Below are 22,500 nucleotides of genomic sequence, written 5' to 3'. Positions count from 1 at the left end.
ATGATGCATTGATGGATGGATGGATGCAATGATGGATGGATGCACTGATGGATGGATGCACTGATGGCTGATGCATTGATGGATGGATGGATGGATGCACTGATGGATGATGCACTGATGGATGGATAGATGGAATGATGGATGATGCATTGATGGATGATGCACTGATGGATGATGCACTGATGGATGATGCATTGATGGATGGATGGATGCACTGATGGATGATGCATTGATGGATGATGCACTGATGGATGGATGGATGCACTGATGGATGATGCATTGATGGATGATGCACTGATGGATGGATGGATGGATGCACTGATGGATGATGCATTGATGGATGCATAGATGCAATGATGGATGATGCATTGATGGATGATGCACTGATGGATGATGCATTGATGGATGGATGGATGCACTGATGGATGATGCATTGATGGATGATGCACTGATGGATGGATGCACTGATGGATGATGCATTGATGGATGGATGGATGGATGGATGGATGGATGGATGCAATGATGGATGATGCACTGATGGATGGATGGATGCACTGATGGATGATGCATTGATGGATGGATGGATGGATGATGTATTGTTGGATGGATGGATGCACTGATGGATGACGCACTGATGGATGACGCACTGATGGATGATGCACTGATGGATGGATGGATGATGCACTGATGGATGATGCACTGATGGACTGATGGATGACGCACTGATGGATGATGCACTGATGGATGGATGGATGGATGGATGATGCACTGATGGATGATGCACTGATGGATGGATGGATGCACTGATGGATGATGCACTGATGGATGATGCACTGATGGATGATGCACTGATGGATGGATGGATGATGCACTGATGGATGATGCACTGATGGATGATGCACTGATGGATGGATGGATGATGCACTGATGGATGGATGGATGCACTGATGGATGATGCACTAATGGATGGATGGATGCACTGATGGATGATGCATTGATGGATGGATGATGCACTGATGGATGATGCACTGATGGATGATGCACTGATGGATGATGCATTGATGGATGGATGATGCACTGATGGATGATGCACTGATGGATGGATGGATGATGCACTGATGGATGATGCACTGATGGATGATGCATTGATGGATGGATGGATGCACTGATGGATGATGCACTGATGGATGATGCACTGATGGATGATGCATTGATGGATGGATGGATGGATGGATGCACTGATGGATGATGCACTGATGGATGATGCACTGATGGATGGATGGATGCACTGATGGATGATGCACTGATGGATGATGCACTGATGGATGATGCATTGATGGATGATGCATTGATGGATGATGCATTGATGGATGGATGGATGCACTGATGGATGATGCATTGATGGATGATGCATTGATGGATGGATGGATGCACTGATTGATGATGCACTGATGGATGGATGGATGCACTGATGGATGATGCACTGATGGATGATGCATTGATGGATGATGCATTGATGGATGATGCATTGATGGATGGATGCACTGATGGATGATGCACTGATGGATGATGCACTGATGGATGATGCACTGATGCATGATGCACTGATGGATGGATGGATGCACTGATGGATGATGCATTAATGGATGGATGATGCATTAATGGATGGATGATGCACTGATGGATGATGCACTGATGGATGATGCACTGATGGATGATGCATTGATAGATGATGCACTGATGGATGGATGGATGCACTGATGGATGATGCACTGATGGATGATGCACTGATGGATGATGCACTGATGGATTATGCACTGATGGATGATGCACTGATGGATGGATGGATGCACTGATGGATGATGCACTGATGGATTATGCACTGATGGATGATGCACTGATGGATGATGCACTGATGGATGATGCACTGATGGATGGATGGATGCACTGATGGATGATGCACTGATGGATTATGCACTGATGGATGATGCACTGATGGATGATGCATTGATGGATGGATGGATGCACTGATGGATGATGCACTGATGGATGATGCACTGATGGATGGATGGATGCAATGATGGATGATGCACTGATGGATGATGCACTGATGGATGATGCACTGATGGATGGATGGATGCACTGATGGATGATGCACTGATGGATGATGCACTGATGGATGATGCATTGATGGATGATGCATTGATGGATGGATGGATGGATGCACTGATGGATGATGCACTGATGGATGATGCATTGATGGATGGATGGATGCACTGATGGATGATGCACAGATGGATGATGCACTGATGGATGATGCACTGATGGATGATGCATTGATGGATGGATGGATGCACTGATGGATGACGCATTAATGGATGGATGATGCATTGATGGATGGATGGATGCACTGATGGATGGATGATGTATTGATGGATGGATGCACTGATGGATGTATGGGGTGGCGTGTGCAGATGTTTGAGAGTGATGTAGTGTCTCATTGATTGAAACGCATTAATGTTTGATCAGGAAACTCGAGTGAAAGCGCCACAGTGGACGAGAACACACACGAGTTCTTCAGCGAGCTGTCTGAGGCCGGAGTGTATCGGGTCCAGCTCCACACACTCAGCTCATCTGGAGCCTGCGAGGCCAGAGAGAGCTCAGCACACACCGGCTTCACCTTCTACCTCAGTATGACCACACACACACACACACACACACACACACACACACACACACACACACACACACACACTCAGCTCATCTGGAGCCTGCGAGGCCAGAGAGAGCTCAGCGCACACCGGCTTCACCTTCTACCTCAGTATGACCACACACACACACACACACACACACACACACACACACACACACACACACACACACACACACACACCATAGTCACCAATGGGTGGAGCTTATTGTCCAGCCACACCCTATCCCTAAGCCTAATTAGGTCAAGCTCCGCCCATCAGCTGGAGTCATTTGGCTCTGCAGTTTTTTTTGTTGTTGTTGAAAATAACTCTAAATGAAGAGAGTTTTTGCTTAAAATAAGATAAATAATCTGCCAATGGGGTGAGAAAAATAATCTTATTTTCTGTTTGAATTAAGATTATTTTTCTTATTTTAAGCAAAAACTCTCTTCATTTTGCATGACCACGACTGTGTGCGTGTGTGTGTGTGTGTGTATGTGTGTGTGTGCGTGTGTGCGTGCATGTGTGTGTATGTGTGTGCGTGTGTGCGTGCGTGTGCGTGTGTGTGCGTGTGTGTGTGTGCGTGTGTGTGTGTGTGTGTGTGTGTGTGTGTGTGTGCTGCAGGTCCGTGGGGCGAGTGGCTGGAGCAGCCGCAGGAGCGTCCTCAGGCCGTCAGTGTGAAGATGTTGGACTCCAGCACGGCCGCCGTGTCCTGGGCTCGGCCCGCTCACAGATATAACGGCAGTCTGATCTCGGTTCTGTCCCTCACCTGCCTGAGGCCCAGCATCAGCCAGCGCATGGAGAACACTTACTGCTCCGAGGTGCGCGCACACACACACACACACACACACACACACACACACACACACACACACTCACAGCGCAGCAAGCAGATTTATTTGCATTTATTTATCATTTATGTGCAGTATATAGTGTGCATGCTTTATAGTGTGCTTATTTATTTTACACTTTATAGTGTGCTCCTTTATTTTTCATGGAGAACACCTACTGCTCTGAGATGCCCAAACTCTCACCTGCGACTGCCCATTCTTACACTGCATCATGTGAACTGCCAGAGCCGAAGTAACCATGTGACCTGCTCTCCTCCCTCTGATAGGAGAATACCACCAGTGACATCATCACCAACCTGACTCCAGGAGCTCAGTACAGAGTCGTGGTTTATCACACGAACGGGCCGCTCGTTAGTCCCGCCTCCGAACCGGTCATCATTGATATAGGTTAGTAACTACTACTGTTTCTGTACTATATAGTGTGCATGCTTTATAGTGTGCTCATTTATGTGCAGTATATAGTGTGCTTGCTTTATAGTGTGCTCAATTATTTGCACTATATAGTGTGCATGCTTTATAGTGTGCTCATTTATGTGCAGTATATAGTGTGCTTGCTTTATAGTGTGCTCAATTATTTGCACTATATAGTGTGCATGGTTTATAGTGTGCTCATTTATGTGCAGTATATAGTGTGCTTGCTTTATAGTGTGCTCAATTATTTGCACTATATAGTGTGCATGGTTTATAGTGTGCTCATTTATGTGCAGTATATAGTGTGCATGCTTTATAGTGTGCTCATTTATTTGCAGTATATAGTGTGCATGCTTTATAGTGTGCTCATTTATGTGCAGTATATAGTGTGCATGCTTTATAGTGTGCTCAATGATGTGCAGTATATAGTGTGCATGCTTTATAGTGTGCGCAATATGTGCAGTATATAGTGTGCATGCTCTATAGTGTGCTCAATGATGTGCAGTATATAGTGTGCATGCTTTATAGTGTGCTCAATGATGTGCAGTATATAGTGTGCATGCTTTATAGTGTGCGCAATTATGTGCAGTATATAGTGTGCATGCTATAGTGTGCTCAATTATTTGCAGTATATAGTGTGCATGTTTTATAGTGTGCTCATATTTGCAGTATATAGTGTGCATGCTTTATAGTGTGCTCATATTTGCAGTATATAGTGTGCATGCTTTATAGTGTGCTCAATTATGTGCAGTATATAGTGTGCATGCTTTATAGTGTGCTCATTTATTTGCAGTATATAGTGTGCATGCTTTATAGTGTGCTCATTTATGTGCAGTATATAGTGTGCATGCTTTATAGTGTGCTCAATGATGTGCAGTATATAGTGTGCATGCTTTATAGTGTGCGCAATATGTGCAGTATATAGTGTGCATGCTCTATAGTGTGCTCAATGATGTGCAGTATATAGTGTGCATGCTTTATAGTGTGCTCAATGATGTGCAGTATATAGTGTGCATGCTTTATAGTGTGCGCAATTATGTGCAGTATATAGTGTGCATGCTATAGTGTGCTCAATTTTTTGCAGTATATAGTGTGCATGTTTTATAGTGTGCTCATATTTGCAGTATATAGTGTGCATGCTTTATAGTGTGCTCATATTTGCAGTATATAGTGTGCATGCTTTATAGTGTGCTCAATTATGTGCAGTATATAGTGTGCATGCTTTATAGTGTGCTCATTTATGTGCAGTATATAGTGTGCATGCTTTATAGTGTGCTCATTTATGTGCAGTATATAGTGTGCATGCTTTATAGTGTGCTCATTTATGTGCAGTATATAGTGTGCATGCTTTATAGTGTGCTCAATGATGTGCAGTATATAGTGTACATGCTTTATAGTGTGCTCAATTATGTGCAGTATATAGTGTGCATGCTATAGTGTGCTCAATTATTTGCAGTATATAGTGTGCTCAATTATGTGCAGTATATAGTGTGCATGCTTTATAGTGTGCCTCTTGTGACTCCCTTGTGCTCTGTGATTGGTCGATCCCCCTTTCAGAGCCGTCGGGGGTTCGTGATCTGGTGGTTTATCCTCTCAGTCCCACCGCTGTCATCCTCAGCTGGCAGCGGCCGTATAACGTTGCCTTCCGGAAGTACGTCCTGCAGACCTTTTTCTTCAACTCGGCCACTCAGACGTCTCAATGGACGACGTACTACGAGATCGCCGCCACCGCCTCCGTCATCGCATCTGTGGTAAAGAACAAGATATGTGCCATCTGGGAATCATGATTTATTTGGAGATTGTATGGGTTGGTTTTGCATGTGTGGACTGTATTAGTTTTATTTGTGCTGGTCTTTAAAAACTTAAAGGGTTAGTTCGGCCAGATTCATGATTCGGATCGCGAGTCAAACTACTGAAATCACGTGACTTTGGTGATCCGAATCATGAATCGATTCACTGACTCATAACGGTTCGAAGCTTTGTTCTGAAATCGGCCATCACTATATAAGTCGTTATTTAGTGTTTTTCCCGCACTAACTCTATTCTGGCCTCTTCATCAATGATTGTAGAGCCGCTGTAGTGAGATGGGCTTTGTAACGACGTCTTTAGTGCCTTTATGGGTCTTGAGAGAGGAAATGACATTGGTGTCAATGAAGGCCTTTCTGAGCCATCGGATTTCAACACTAATATCTTCATCTGTGTGTGAAGATGAGCGGAGGTCTGACGGCTGGCCAACCACAGGAGGAATTAATGACAGAGTTTACATTTTTGGGTTAACTAACCCTAACTTTAAAAGCCTGTCAGATGATCATTGAGCCTTTATTTAGGGTTTTGAGTCAATAATGACAGACGTCTCGTTCCTGTAATCAGTCAATTAACCAGTAGAGATGAGTAGTTATGATGCATGCAGTCACAGCATGAGAAATAGAGATGCAATGCTCTGTGTAATTATTATAATCATATTTAATGATAGACCACAGTGTGTCGCATTCATAGCGAGACTGAGGATGAAAACACTGTTCCATTAAAGTCAGAGTCTCTAATTAAATCAGCCTGAGATCCTGTAAAGGTCAGACTAATGGACTGCTGACAAACCAGTGGACCGACACACTCACACCAGACACGACAAAATCAATCAAAAACCACAGCCAATCAGAAGAGAGTGTGGGCGGAGTCTCTCTGCAAGCGCACTGCACTCGCAAGCAAATCAAACTAAAATCACAGCCAATCAGAAGAGAGTGTGGGCGGAGTCTCTCTGCAAGCGCTCTGCACTCGCAATCAAATCAAACTAAAATCACAGCCAATCAGAAGAGAGTGTGGGCGGAGTCTCTCTGCAAGCGCACTGCACTCGCAAGCAAATCAAACTAAAATCACAGCCAATCAGAAGAGAGTGTGGGCGGAGTCTCTCTGCAAGTGCACTGCACTCGCAATCAAATCAAACTAAAATCACAGCCAATCAGAAGAGAGTGTGTGCGGAGTCTCTCTGCAAGCGCAGTGCACTCGCAATCAAATCAAACTAAAATCACAGCCAATCGGAAGAGAGTGTGGGCGGAGTCTCTCTGCAAGCGCACTGCTTTCGCAACAAAATCAATCATAAAATCACAGCCAATCAGAAGAGAGTGTGGGTGGAGTCTCTCTGCAAGTGCAGTGCACTCGCAATCAAATCAATCAAAAATCACAGCCAATCAGAAGAGAGTGTGGGCGGAGTCTCTCTGCAAGTGCACTGCACTCGCAACAAAATCAATCATAAAATCACAGCCAATCGGAAGAGAGTGTGGGCGGAGTCTCTCTGCAAGCGCACTGCACTCGCAACCAAATCAATCAAAAATCACAGCCAATCGGAAGAGAGTGTGGGCAGAGTCTCTCTGCAAGTGCAGTGCACTCGCAATCAAATCAATCAAAAATAACAGCCAATCAGAAGAGAGTGTGGGCGGAGTCTCTCTATTAGAACACTGCTTTTAATCAAAGTCATTTTGTTGTGATTTTTGCCTTCAGTATATCCATATAGTTTTAATAGTTTTAGTTGCAGTTATTTTAGTAATTCAACTTAAAGTAATTAAAATAATAAATGTTGGCAATGTCTTAGCAACTACCTGAAATAAAATGTACATTTTAGAGTTAATGCTTATTTTATTTCAATTCATTGCTTTATGTTTTTAGTTACATTTTTTTAGGTTCCGATAAAAACCCTGGACTAAAACAAACAGTCATAGAACACACTCGTTTGTTATAGTTTGAGTGTTTAATTTAATTTCAGGGTCTGAGGTGAATTATCCATAGTCACCAATGGGTGGAGCTTATTGTCCAGCCACACTCTATCCCTAAGCCTAATTAGGTCAAGCTCCGCCCATCAGCTGGAGTCATTCGGCTCTGCAGTGAGCACCACTTGTCATCATTTCCTCATGTCATGTATCGATTCTCTTGTATCCCACAGAGAGTGACGGATCTGCTGCCGGCCTGGTACTACAACTTCCGTGTCACGATGGTAACGTGGGGCGATCCGCCTATGAGCTGCTGCGATGGCTCCACCGTCAGCTTCGTTACAGGTGCGCCGAATCAGATTGTTTGTCATTAGCAGAGGTTGATAGAGTAAACATTACTTGGGTTAAAGTACAGATACCCCTTGCTAAATTTTACTTAAGTACAAGTAAAAGCACTACAGTCAGATGACTACTCTAGTAAAGCGCTACAGTCAGATGACTACTCTAGTAAAGCACTACAGTCAGATGACTACTCTAGTAAAGCGCTACAGTCAGATGACTACTCTAGTAAAGCACTACAGTCAGATGACTACTCTAGTAAAGCACTACAGTCAGATGACTACTCTAGTAAAGCACTACAGTCAGATGACTACTCTAGTAAAGCGCTACAGTCAGATGACTACTCTAGTAAAGCGCTACAGTCAGATGACTACTCTAGTAAAGCACTACAGTCAGATGACTACTCTAGTAAAGCACTACAGTCAGATGACTACTCTAGTAAAGCACTACAGTCAGATGACTACTCTAGTAAAGCACTACAGTCAGATGTCTACTCTAGTAAAGCACTACAGTCAGATGACTACTCTAGTAAAGCACTACAGTCAGATGACTACTCTAGTAAAGCGCTACAGTCAGATGACTACTCTAGTAAAGCACTACAGTCAGATGTCTACTCTAGTAAAGCACTACAGTCAGATGTCTACTCTAGTAAAGCACTACAGTCAGATGTCTACTCTAGTAAAGCACTACAGTCAGATGACTACTCTAGTAAAGCACTACAGTCAGATGTCTACTCTAGTAAAGCACTACAGTCAGATGTCTACTCTAGTAAAGCACTACAGTCAGATGTCTACTCTAGTAAAGCACTACAGTCAGATGTCTACTCTAGTAAAGCACTACAGTCAGATGACTACTCTAGTAAAGCGCTACAGTCAGATGTCTACTCTAGTAAAGCACTACAGTCAGATGTCTACTCTAGTAAAGCACTACAGTCAGATGACTACTCTAGTAAAGCACTACAGTCAGATGTCTACTCTAGTAAAGCACTACAGTCAGATGTCTACTCTAGTAAAAGCACTACAGTCAGATGTCTACTCTAGTAAAAGCACTACAGTCAGATGTCTACTCTAGTAAAGCACTACAGTCAGATGTCTACTCTAGTAAAAGCACTACAGTCAGATGTCTACTCTAGTAAAGCACTACAGTCAGATGTCTACTCTAGTAAAGCACTACAGTCAGATGTCTACTCTAGTAAAGCACTACAGTCAGATGTCTACTCTAGTAAAGCGCTACAGTCAGATGACTACTCTAGTAAAGCACTACAGTCAGATGACTACTCTAGTAAAGCACTACAGTCAGATGACTACTCTAGTAAAGCACTACAGTCAGATGACTACTCTAGTAAAGCACTACAGTCAGATGTCTACTCTAGTAAAGCACTACAGTCAGATGACTACTCTAGTAAAGCACTACAGTCAGATGACTACTCTAGTAAAGCGCTACAGTCAGATGACTACTCTAGTAAAGCACTACAGTCAGATGTCTACTCTAGTAAAGCACTACAGTCAGATGTCTACTCTAGTAAAGCACTACAGTCAGATGTCTACTCTAGTAAAGCACTACAGTCAGATGACTACTCTAGTAAAGCACTACAGTCAGATGTCTACTCTAGTAAAGCACTACAGTCAGATGTCTACTCTAGTAAAGCACTACAGTCAGATGTCTACTCTAGTAAAGCACTACAGTCAGATGACTACTCTAGTAAAGCGCTACAGTCAGATGTCTACTCTAGTAAAGCACTACAGTCAGATGTCTACTCTAGTAAAGCACTACAGTCAGATGACTACTCTAGTAAAGCACTACAGTCAGATGTCTACTCTAGTAAAGCACTACAGTCAGATGTCTACTCTAGTAAAAGCACTACAGTCAGATGTCTACTCTAGTAAAAGCACTACAGTCAGATGTCTACTCTAGTAAAGCACTACAGTCAGATGTCTACTCTAGTAAAAGCACTACAGTCAGATGTCTACTCTAGTAAAGCACTACAGTCAGATGTCTACTCTAGTAAAGCACTACAGTCAGATGTCTACTCTAGTAAAGCACTACAGTCAGATGTCTACTCTAGTAAAGCACTACAGTCAGATGTCTACTCTAGTAAAGCACTACAGTCAGATGTCTACTCTAGTAAAGCACTACAGTCAGATGTCTACTCTAGTAAAGCGCTACAGTCAGATGTCTACTCTAGTAAAGTACTACAGTCAGATGTCTACTCTAGTTAATGCACTACAGTCAGATGTCTACTCTAGTAAAAGCACTACAGTCAGATGTCTACTCTAGTAAAGCACTACAGTCAGATGTCTACTCTAGTAAAGCGCTACAGTCAGATGTCTACTCTAGTAAAGCGCTACAGTCAGATGTCTACTCTAGTAAAAGCACTACAGTCAGATGTCTACTCTAGTAAAGCACTACAGTCAGATGTCTACTCTAGTAAAGCACTACAGTCAGATGTCTACTCTAGTAAAAGCACTACAGTCAGATGTCTACTCTAGTAAAGCACTACAGTCAGATGTCTACTCTAGTAAAGCGCTACAGTCAGATGTCTACTCTAGTAAAAGCACTACAGTCAGATGTCTACTCTAGTAAAGCGCTACAGTCAGATGTCTACTCTAGTAAAGCGCTACAGTCAGATGTCTACTCTAGTAAAAGCACTACAGTCAGATGTCTACTCTAGTAAAGTACTACAGTCAGATGACTACTCTAGTAAAGCACTACAGTCAGATGACTACTCTAGTAAAGTACTACAGTCAGATGACTACTCTAGTAAAGTACTACAGTCAGATGACTACTCTAGTAAAGTACTACAGTCAGATGTCTGTCTAGTAAAGTACTACAGTCAGATGACTGCTCTAGTAAAGCACTACAGTCAGATGTCTACTCTAGTAAAGTACTACAGTCAGATGACTACTCTAGTAAAGCACTACAGTCAGATGACTACTCTAGTAAAGTACTACAGTCAGATGACTACTCTAGTAAAGCGCTACAGTCAGATGTCTACTCTAGTGAAGCGCTACAGTCAGATGTCTACTCTAGTAAAGCGCTACAGTCAGATGTCTACTCTAGTAAAGCACTACAGTCAGATGACTACTCTAGTAAAGCACTACAGTCAGATGACTACTCTAGTAAAGCACTACAGTCAGATGTCTACTCTAGTAAAGCGCTACAGTCAGATGTCTACTCTAGTAAAGCACTACAGTCAGATGTCTACTCTAGTAAAGTACTACAGTCAGATGACTACTCTAGTAAAGCACTACAGTCAGATGACTACTCTAGTAAAGTACTACAGTCAGATGACTACTCTAGTAAAGTACTACAGTCAGATGACTACTCTAGTAAAGTACTACAGTCAGATGTCTGTCTAGTAAAGTACTACAGTCAGATGACTGCTCTAGTAAAGCACTACAGTCAGATGTCTACTCTAGTAAAGTACTACAGTCAGATGACTACTCTAGTAAAGCACTACAGTCAGATGACTACTCTAGTAAAGTACTACAGTCAGATGACTACTCTAGTAAAGTACTACAGCCAGATGTCTGTCTAGTAAAGTACTACAGTCAGATGTCTACTCTAGTAAAGCACTACAGTCAGATGACTACTCTAGTAAAGCACTACAGTCAGATGTCTACTCTAGTAAAGTACTACAGTCAGATGACTACTCTAGTAAAGCACTACAGTCAGATGACTACTCTAGTAAAGTACTACAGTCAGATGACTACTCTAGTAAAGTACTACAGTCAGATGACTACTCTAGTAAAGTACTACAGTCAGATGTCTGTCTAGTAAAGTACTACAGTCAGATGACTGCTCTAGTAAAGCACTACAGTCAGATGTCTACTCTAGTAAAGTACTACAGTCAGATGACTACTCTAGTAAAGCACTACAGTCAGATGACTACTCTAGTAAAGTACTACAGTCAGATGACTACTCTAGTAAAGTACTACAGCCAGATGTCTGTCTAGTAAAGTACTACAGTCAGATGTCTACTCTAGTAAAGCACTACAGTCAGATGACTACTCTAGTAAAGCACTACAGTCAGATGTCTGTCTAGTAAAGTACTACAGTCAGATGACTGCTCTAGTAAAGCACTACAGTCAGATGACTGCTCTAGTAAAGCACTACAGTCAGATGACTACTCTAGTAAAGCACTACAGTCAGTCAAAATTTTCTACCAATGGGGTGAGAAAAAGAATCTTGTTTCTGATTGAAATCTTGTTTCTTGTTTCCGTCCCAAACAGAAATAAGATTATTTTTCTCACCCCATTGGCTGATCATTTTGCTTGTTTTAAGGAAAAACTCACTTCATTTTGATATTTTTCCCCAGAAAACAAGAAAACATATATTATGTAATTTTACTTATCTAGTAAATGCATCTTGATTTAAATATTTTAAGATATTTGAACTGGAAACAAGAAAAAAATACTAAATAAGAAGAGCATTTTTTGCAGAGTGAGTAAAGTACTCCCCAAAAATGATACTCAAGTGAAGTACAGATCCTTCAAAATTGTACTTAAGTACTGTACTCAAGTAAATGTACTCCGTTACTGTCCGGCTCTGGTCATTAGAAATGTTTTCAAGTTCAAGTTCAAGTTCAAGAGTTATATTTTGTCACATACACAGTTATACAGAATACAACCGGCAGTGAAATGTAAACAGGTTCACTCCATGGACAGCAACTAACAATTAACAAAAAAAACACAATAAGTTATAAAATAGGAATAGGAGGCACTCATAGGAGGCACTTTCAGAGTGTCGATATGAACCAGCACAGCATTAATGACCTCTGTGTGTGTCCATCAGCTCCTGAAGCTCCTCATATCTCGTCGGTGGATTACTCTCATGGTATGCTGTATGTCCGCTGGACTTACGGAGATCTTTTCACCGACCTGTCGCATTCACGCATGCTGCACTGGCAGGTGACGGCGGAGGGCAAGAAGGGCTCGCGCAGACGATACTCCATCGACGTGAGTACAAGTTCATCGGGTGTTATAGAAAGTGTGGAATAACAAAGATTGATATTGTTATATGTGTATGCCAGGTTGAAGAGATGTGTTTTTAATCTAGATTTAAACCATAGACTGTAAAAAAAAAAAAGGACGTAGTGTCAGTGCGAGCGAGTCATCGCGTGTCACTCCCGGATAACAGAAAATGGGCAAAAAGGCGGGATGTGGGTGGAGCTTAGATGACGCAATGACTATAGACGGTGGATAAATGGCTATCCACCTGTAACCACGCCCTTAATTATGCAGAACTTTAAGGCTTTATATAACGTAAACGAATGAGTTATACAAATATTCACCCCCTCACAGTCAAAATCAGCCGTATAGGCCAAAACCACAATTTGTACCAGGCTGTAAACATGTTTTTTCTGCTGTAAAGTTGAGAATTTTAACATGGGGCTCAATGAGATTCTGCTCCTTCTGGAGCCTGTCCCAAGTGGCCAGTTGATGAATTGCAGTTTACATTACTTCCGTATTGGCTTCAAGAGAGATCGTGGGAGGTTGCCGCTTGATTTAAACTGATAGAGTGCATGGAGTTTGTTTATTAAGCGTGCTGGGCAACCACCCAGTAGAGCATTAGAATAATCTAGCCTTGAGTGAATGAACTAACTATTCTGTATTTGTCAAAGTTTTGATTTTTATGAAGAATGTGATTTTGCAGATGCTGGAATCGTGGCTTTCAAATGAAACATTGGTATCAAAGAGCACACCGAGGTTCCTCACTGATGACAAGGACTTGTTAGACAGTATTCTAGGTTACTACTGGTGGAGTTTTTGGTCCAATAATTAGGAACTCTGTTTTTCTAGAATTAAGTAGTAGGAAAAATTCGCTATGCATTCCGTTATTCTTCAGGGTGTGAAGAAATATAGAGCTGAGTATCGTCAGCAAAACAATGAAAACTAACGCCGTGATATCTCCCAGTGGAGCATATACAGGGTGAAAATCGTTCAGTACTCCATACTGAACGTGTGATCGGTTTAATATCTCTTTATTTACTGCTATAAACTGATAACAGTCAGATAAGTACAAATTAAACCTGCCAATGCAATTCCACTAATGCCACCATACTTTTCAAGTCTATTCAAATTAAGTAACTTTAATAGAGAGATACAACCACGATCGGATGATAAGAGCAAATCAATTGTGACCCTGGAGCTCTTCACCCGTCCTGCGTCTCATGGGTATATCTGTGATGACAGCCAAAAATACATTATAAATATCCTTTTTTTATGCCAAAAATCATTAAGGGTATTAAGATCATGTTCTATTAAGATATTTTGTCAATTTCCTACCATAAATATGAAAAAAAATATTATTAGTAGTAATATGCATTGCTTTATTTGGACAACTTTAAAGGAGATTTTCTCAATATTTAGATTTTTTTTTGCACCCTCAGATTTTAACAGATTAGTTGTATATTGACAAAATGTTGTCCCATCCTAAAAAATCACAATTATTTATTCAGCTTTCAGATTATGTATAAATCTCAATTTCAAAAAAATTGAAAGGGCTGGTTTTGTGGTCTGATGAAAGCAGTGTACAGTCTAAATCCTGACTGGAAATCCTCACAGAAACCATTTCGTTCTAAAAAGGAGCATAGTTGTGAGGACACTGCCTTTTCTAGTATCTTAGATTGGTCTGTAATTGGCTAATTCTGTAGGATCAAGTTGATGATGATGTACTGTAGTCGTTTACCACGGTCACATGAGGGCAAAACACTTCTTCTGGGTATTTTTTCTGCTCAGGCTCATGAGATTCTCCCTTGAGCGGCGTCACGGTGCCATCAGCCTGTAATGAATCCAATTACTCAGCACACATATTTATCTAACGCAGAGCCAACGTTTAATTAGCGCTGGCTAAATGTTTCCACTCTGAGATCTTCAGACGCCCACCGGCGGCATTTAGAGAAAGAGGGAGAAGATTCATTTGTGTTCAAGTCTATATGTCATTGGATCATATGCTGGTAATCGGGCAGCTGAGTGTTTCAAACGAACCAATGAGCAGGGATTGGATTCGCTCTAAAAAGGAGCATAGCTGTGAGGACACTGCCTTTTCTATTATCTTAGATCGTTCTGTAATTGGCTAATTCTGTAGGATCAAGATGATGATGATGTATGGATTGGAATGAATGTTTGGATTGTTTGGAGTCAGTGAATCATCTCAAGCGATTGGTGTCTGTTTCAGGTGACTCGCAGCATGATGAAGGCTTCTCTGGCTCTTCCTCCCGGCGACATTTATAATCTGACGGTCACCGCCTGCACGGAGAGGAGCCGCAATACATCTGCGCCGCACATAATGAAGCTCGGTCAGTGTCACGCAAAACAAATAAGATTCTTCCTCAGTGTTTCTGTTTTGCTTTCCAGCCCAAATATACATGTTTTGGAGTTTTTATTATTTTTAGACCAACCCACTGATGTCTCATATGGACTACTGTGATGATGTTTTTATTCCCTTTCTGGACATGGACAGTATAGTGTGCATACACTTGCATACGCTCTCGGACTAAATATAAAATATCTTAAACTGTGTGTGAAGATGAACGGAGGTCTTACGGGTGTGGAGCGACATTAGGGGAAGGAGTTAATTATATAAATTTCATTTTTGGGTGAACTAACCCTTTAAAGGTCAAACAGACTCATTCTCTGCTAATTTTCTCATCAGCATCAGCTCTTCTCTCTCAGCGTCTGAAACGCTTCGTTCAGAGATTCAGCCCCTAAGCCCCGCCTCTCTGAGAGCTGCTCTGCTGTGATTGGTCAGAAAGCAAGCGCTCATTAGCATATCTGAATCTCAGCTCTTGACACACAGTGATGCGAAAAGTAACGATTGCGTGGGTTTGAGCGTCTCAATCTCAGCAGAAAACAGCGACTCCTCCACATGAACAACATCAACCAAACTCTTCCAGTCTCAGAGACGACTACAGTGGGTTAGGGGGCGGGGCAAAGAGATGCTGAGCAGCCAATCAGAACCAGAGACTAACATTATGCAAATTAGTTACATGTCAGACTGAGTTACTGCACTGCAAAAAATGCTTTTCTTACTTAGTATTTTTGTCTTGTTTCTAGTCCAAACATTTACTAGACAAGCAAAAGTAATTGTCTTGTTTTGGGAAAAAATAACTTAAAATAAGATAAATAATCTGCCAATGGGGTGAGAAAAATTATCTTAATTCAAACAGAAAACAAGATTATTTTTCTCACCCCATTTGCAGATTATTTATCTTATTTTAAGCATAAACTCTTAATTTTGAGTTATTTTTCCCAAACAAGACAATGATTTTTTACTGATCTAGTAAATGAATCTTGATGTAAGAATATTTAGATATTTGGACTGGAAACAACAACAAAAAACTAAATAAGAAGAGCATTTTTTGCAGTGTGATAACTCATTTAATTTCAGAAAGGATTCTTTCATTTAGGAGACAATAACTTTATTTGAAACTTTGCAGCACTTTTACATTCACACACCACGTCATTCGAAAAAGCATAATGATGCACTTAACCCTCATGTTAATAATAATAATAATAATAGATTTTATTCATAACGCCCTTTTCATTCCAAAGAATCTCAAAGTGCAACAAAGGGAAGAAGAAAAATGTTCTGGTCATTTTGACCAAAAATGCTAGTTAATGTTATTGCACTGGACTAAAATTTACTTACTTTACTGACCCAGAGCCTAAAAACTCCCCCAAATGTTTTGATACTTTATGTAATTTTTTGAGCAAACTAGTGTGATAAACAGTGCACCCCCCCCCCCCCATATTTTATGTAAAATTGACAAAATTATCCACAAATAAATATATATCTTTTTTTCCACATAAGTTCAGATAAATAAGGCCTATGATCAATCAATTCCAAAAAGAAATACAAAATCTTTCCTAATTAACAGAAAACAAGCTGTTAAAACATTGAAGGCATTATTTGGCGATAAGGTAGCATAATGAGAGATTTATGAGCAGTTTTTTGCAGGCTGGTCATTTTTGTTTTTGTCAAATTTATATTTCTGACTCTACTGGCAGATATTTGTTGTTTTCAGAAAGCAATAAGCAATATATCTTCAGTCGTTCGGCTTCTCCAGTAAATGTGTCTTGACTTAATGATCTTTAGATATTTGACAAAGTTAAAACAACATTTGTTTACAGTTCTGAAGGCTTGTTTTCTGATTCTAATAATAACTTAATTTCTGGAATGATTTCAATAATAGAAATTGATAATGTTATGTGTGTGTGCCAGGTTGAAGAGATGTGTTTTTAGTCTGGATTTAAACTGAGTTAAACTGCATGGAGTTTGTTTATTAAGCGAGCAGGGCAACCACCCAGTAGATCATTACAATAATCTAGCCTTGAGCTCTTAATATCCTGTAATTTTGCTTCTCCAGTATATGTGTCTTGATTTCATGATCTTTGAATATTTGATACAGAGTTTGCAGTGCTGAGAACGTGATTTATGATTCTAATAATAACTTAATTTCTCACTTCCTGTGCACACAGGCCAGAATTGATGTGGCTGTTTGTTTCATCTTCCCTTTTTACTCATTTTTAAGCAGTTTTTTTTTGAGGAACTTGTAAGTTAGACATGCGCCTCTTTCACGAACAGAACCGGCTCCTCCGAAGTCTCTGTATGCGGTGAATGCCAGCGATTCGGCCATCACATTGATCTGGACTGAGGAGGGCGTGGTGGATTTCTACCAGATCGCCTGCAGACCGCTGGGAACCGGCAGAGACCGCACCGTGAGTGATAGACACGCTGCTTTCTTCATGCTTTTCTGTGTCTTCAGGTCTCATTCACATATGAACACTTTATGCATCATAATTATTCATAATTGTTCACCCAAAAATGAACATTACCCCATGATTTTCTCTCCCTTAGCTCATCCTGGGTGTGTGTGACACTCTTCTTTCAGACGAACACAATCAGAGTTGTATTAACAAATATCCTGGCTCTTTCAGGCTTTATAATGGCAGTGAATGGGTGCATCCATCCATCATAAAAGTGTATCCATCCATCATAAAAGTGCATCCATCATAAAATTTAATTTGCACTTTTATGATGGATGGATGCTTTTTTATGATGGATGGATGCACTTTCTTAATGGATGGATGCATTTTTATGATGGATAGATGCACTTTTATGATGGATAGATGAACTTTTATGATGGATGGATGCGCTTTTATGATGGATAGATGCACTTTTATGATGGATAGATGCACTTTTATGATGGATTGATGCACTTTTATGATTGATAGATGCACTTTTATGATGGATGGATGCGCTTTTATGATGGATGGATGCACTTTTATGATGGATGGATGCACTTTTATGATGGATTGATGCACTTTTATGATTGATAGATGAACTTTTATGATGGATGGATGCGCTTTTATGATGGATGGATGCGCTTTTATGATGGATAGATGCACTTTTATGATGGATAGATGCACTTTTATGATGGATTGATGCACTTTTATGATTGATAGATGAACTTTTATGATGGATGGATGCGCTTTTATGATGGATGGATGCGCTTTTATGATGGATAGATGCACTTTTATGATGGATTGATGCACTTTTATGATTGATAGATGCACTTTTATGATGGATGGATGCGCTTTTATGATGGATGGATGCACTTTTATGATGGATGGATGCATTTTTATGATGGATAGATGCACTTTTATGATGGATAGATGCACTGTTATGATGGAAAGATGCACTTTTATGATGGATGGATGCACTTTTATGATGGATAGATGCACTTTTATGATGGATAGATGCACTTTTATGATGGATAGATGCACTTTTATGATGGATAGATGCACTTTTATGATGGATGGATGCACTTTTATGATGGATAGATGCACTTTTATGATGGATAGATGCACTTTTATGATGGATAGATGCACTTTTACGATGGAAAGATGCACTTTTATGATGGATTGATGCACTTTTATGATGGATAGATGCACTTTTATGATGGATAGATGCACTTTTATGATGGATAGATGCACTTTTATGATGGATTGATGCACTTTTATGATGGATAGATGCACTTTTATGATGGATAGATGCACTTTTATGATGGATAGATGCACTTTTACGATGGAAAGATGCACTTTTATGATGGATTGATGCACCCATTCACTGCCATTATAAACCTTGGAAGAGCCGTGACATTTGTTAATATAACTCTGATTGTGTTCGTCTGAAAGAAGAGTGTAACACACACCTAGGATGAGCTGAGGGAAAGTAAATCATGGGGTAATTTTTAATTTTAGTGTGAACTCTCCCTTTAATCTTTGTTAATAAAAAAATTGTATTGTTAGTTTATGTTAAGTAATGGATCCAGGACTGGTTTACGACAGTCGCTTTAAAACCAGACTGACTGCCATGACAGCGATGCACTCTGGGATGGAATTAGTGAATAAACGTGTGTGTGTGTGTGTGTGATCCAGAAGGTGCGCGAGCCGATGGTCACTGGAGCTCATGTTGTGACCGTATCCGCACTGCAGCCTTCCACCTCATATAACTGCACCGTAACCAGCATCAGCTACAACAGCGCCAGCGAGCCGGCCTACATCACCGTCAGCACTGCAGGTCTATAATCAGAATATCAGAAGCAGAATATCTGAATATCAGAATCAGAATATCAGAATCAGAATCAGAACTGGAATATCAGAATCAGAATATCAGAATCAGAAAATCAGAATCAGAGTCAGAATATCAGAATCAGAATATCAGAATCAGAATATCAGAATCAGAATATCAGAATCAGAATCGGGATATCAGAATCAGAATATCAAAATATCAGAATCAGAGTCAGAATATCAGAATCAGAATATCAGAATCAGAATATCAGAATCAGAATCGGGATATCAGAATCAGAATATCAGAATCAGAATATCAGAATCAGAATATCAGAATCAGAATATCAGAATCAGAATCTGGATATCAGAATCAGAATATCAGAATCAGAATATCAGAATCAGAATCGGGATATCAGAATCAGAATATCAGAATCAGAGTCGGGATATCAGAATCAGAATATCAGAATATCAGAATCAGAATATCAGAATCAGAATATCAGAATCAAAATCGGAATATTAAAATCAGAATATCAGAATCCAAATCCAAATCTGAATATCAGAATCAGAATATTAGAATCTGAATATCAGAATCAGAATATTAGAATCAGAATATCAGAATCAGAATATCAGAATCAGAATCGGGATATCAGAATCAGAATATCAGAATCAGAATATCAGAATCAGAATATCAGAATCAGAATATCAGAATCAGAATCTGGATATCAGAATCAGAATATCAGAATCAGAATATCAGAATCAGAATCGGGATATCAGAATCAGAATATCAGAATCAGAGTCGGGATATCAGAATCAGAATATCAGAATATCAGAATCAGAATATCAGAATCAGAATATCAGAATCAAAATCGGAATATTAAAATCAGAATATCAGAATCCAAATCCAAATCTGAATATCAGAATCAGAATATTAGAATCTGAATATCAGAATCAGAATATTAGAATCAGAATATCAGAATCAGAATATCAGAATCAGAATATACGATTCAGAATATTAGAATCAGAATATCAGAATCAGAATAGCTGAATCAGAATCAGAATGGGAGTATCAGATTCATAATCAGAATATCAGAAATAGAATATCAGAATCGGAATATCAGATTTATAATCAGAATAGCAGAATCAGAATAGCAGAATCAGAAAATCAGAATCACAATATCAGAATCTGAATATCAGAAAATCAGAATATCAGAATATCAGAATCAGAATATCAGAATCAGAATATCAGAATATCAAAATCATAATAATAATCAGGACACTACAGGCCAAAGCTTAGGTCAGATCTGATACACTTGTGTTTGTGTGTGTGTGCGTGTGTTTACAGTGCGCGAGATGAACCCGAGCGTAGCAGCCATCTCTGCCCTGGCGGTTCTCAGCGTTCTCCTCATCAGTCTTCTGGTGCTTTTCCTGCTGGTGTTGCGGAAGAAACACATGGAGCTGAGCCGGTGAGAAACCAAACCAACAAATCACTGACAGACTCGCGTCAGCACATTCAGTTCATCACTTCATCTTTTATATCATCTGTGGTTAATTCCCTTAAATGTTGAGCAGAAAAGTTCATGAAGTATATATCCAAAAGTTGGATATACAGGTGCTGGTCATATAATTAGAATATCATCAAAAAGTTGATTATTTTCACTAATTCCATTCAAAAAGTGAAACTTGTATATAATATTCATATTCATACATTCATACATATTCATTCATTACACACAGACTGATATATTTCAAATGTTTATTTCTTTTAATTTTGATTATAACAGACAACTAAGGAAAATCCCAAATTCAATATCTCAGAAAATTAGAATATTACTTAAAACCAATACACTGCAAAAAATGCATTACTTACTCAGTATTTTTGTCTTGTTTCTAGTCCAAATATCAAAGAATTCTTACATTAAGAAACATTTACTAGACAAGTAAAAAGTAATTGTCTTGTTTTGGGATAGAATAACTCAAAATGAAGAGAGTTTTTGCTTAAAATAAGATAAATAATCTGCCAATTTGGTGAGAAAAATAATCTTAATTCAAACAGAAAACAAGATTATTTTTCTTAACCCATTGGCAGATTATTTATCTTATTTTAAGCCAAAACTCTTTTAATTTTGAGTTATTTTATCCCAAAACAAGACAATTACTTTAGCTTGTCTAGTAAATACTTCTTGTTTTAAGAATTTTTAGATGTTGGGACTAGAAACAAGACAAAAATACTGAGTAAGAAGAGCATTTTTTTGCGGTGTACAAAGGATTTTTAGACATCTTGGCCAGCTGACAGTCTGAGCATGTCCAGCTCTCAGTGCTCAGCTGTGTCTCCTTTATCCTGAATTACTGCAGCGATGCGGCGTGGCATGGAGTCGGTCCGTCTGTGGCTCTGCTCAGGTGTTATGAGAGCCCAGGTTGCTCTGATAGACCTTCAGCTCTTCTGGATTGTTGGGTCTGGCAGATCACATCTTCCTCTTCACAATACTCCAGAGATTATCTGAGGTTAAGGTCAGGCGAGTTTGCTGGCCAGTTAAGAACAGGGATACCATGGTCCTTAAACCAGGTACTTGTTTCTTTGGCACTGTGTGCAGGTGCCCAGTCCTGTTGGAAAATGAAAATTGCATCTCCATAAAGTTGGCCAGCAGCAGGAAGCATGAAGTGCTCTAAAACTTCCTGGTATACGGCTGCATTGATCTTTGACCTCAGAAAACACAGTGGACCCACACCAGCAGATGCCATGGCTCCCCAAAATATCACTGACTGTGGAAACTTTACACTGGAGCTCAAGCAGTGTGGATTGTGTGCCTCTCCGCTCTTCCTCCAGACTCTGGGACCCTGATTCCCAAAGGAAATGCTGAATTTACTGTCATCAGAGAACATAACTCTGGGCCACTCAGCAGTCCTTTTTGTCTTTAGCCCAGGCGAGACGCTT

At 40.1% G+C, this 22,500-nt stretch overlaps 1 protein-coding gene across 4 annotated transcripts in view; it reads left to right on the top strand.

The window, feature by feature from the left end:
- ptpro (protein tyrosine phosphatase receptor type O) overlaps positions 1-22,500 on the top strand; it is a 52,508-nt gene that overhangs the window by 15,249 nt on the left and 14,759 nt on the right. For 2 of the 4 annotated variants that reach the window (XM_067427374.1, XM_067427372.1), the window contains exons 6-15: positions 2,530-2,691; positions 3,315-3,511; positions 3,808-3,928; positions 5,510-5,703; positions 7,887-7,998; positions 12,787-12,950; positions 15,172-15,292; positions 17,581-17,714; positions 19,437-19,578; positions 20,911-21,031. In XM_067427374.1, the coding sequence (XP_067283475.1) occupies positions 2,530-2,691; positions 3,315-3,511; positions 3,808-3,928; positions 5,510-5,703; positions 7,887-7,998; positions 12,787-12,950; positions 15,172-15,292; positions 17,581-17,714; positions 19,437-19,578; positions 20,911-21,031 (1,468 nt within the window). Of the gene's footprint in view, positions 1-2,529; positions 2,692-2,803; positions 2,822-3,314; positions 3,512-3,807; positions 3,929-5,509; positions 5,704-7,886; positions 7,999-12,786; positions 12,951-15,171; positions 15,293-17,580; positions 17,715-19,436; positions 19,579-20,910; positions 21,032-22,500 lie in introns of those variants that run through there. The other 2 variants (XM_067427373.1, XM_067427375.1) reach the window with 2 other exon arrangements.

Source organism: Pseudorasbora parva, chromosome 20 (assembly GCF_024679245.1).
Source record: "Pseudorasbora parva isolate DD20220531a chromosome 20, ASM2467924v1, whole genome shotgun sequence".
NCBI lineage: Eukaryota > Metazoa > Chordata > Actinopteri > Cypriniformes > Gobionidae > Pseudorasbora > Pseudorasbora parva.
This window is presented reverse-complemented; position numbering and strand designations above follow the sequence as displayed.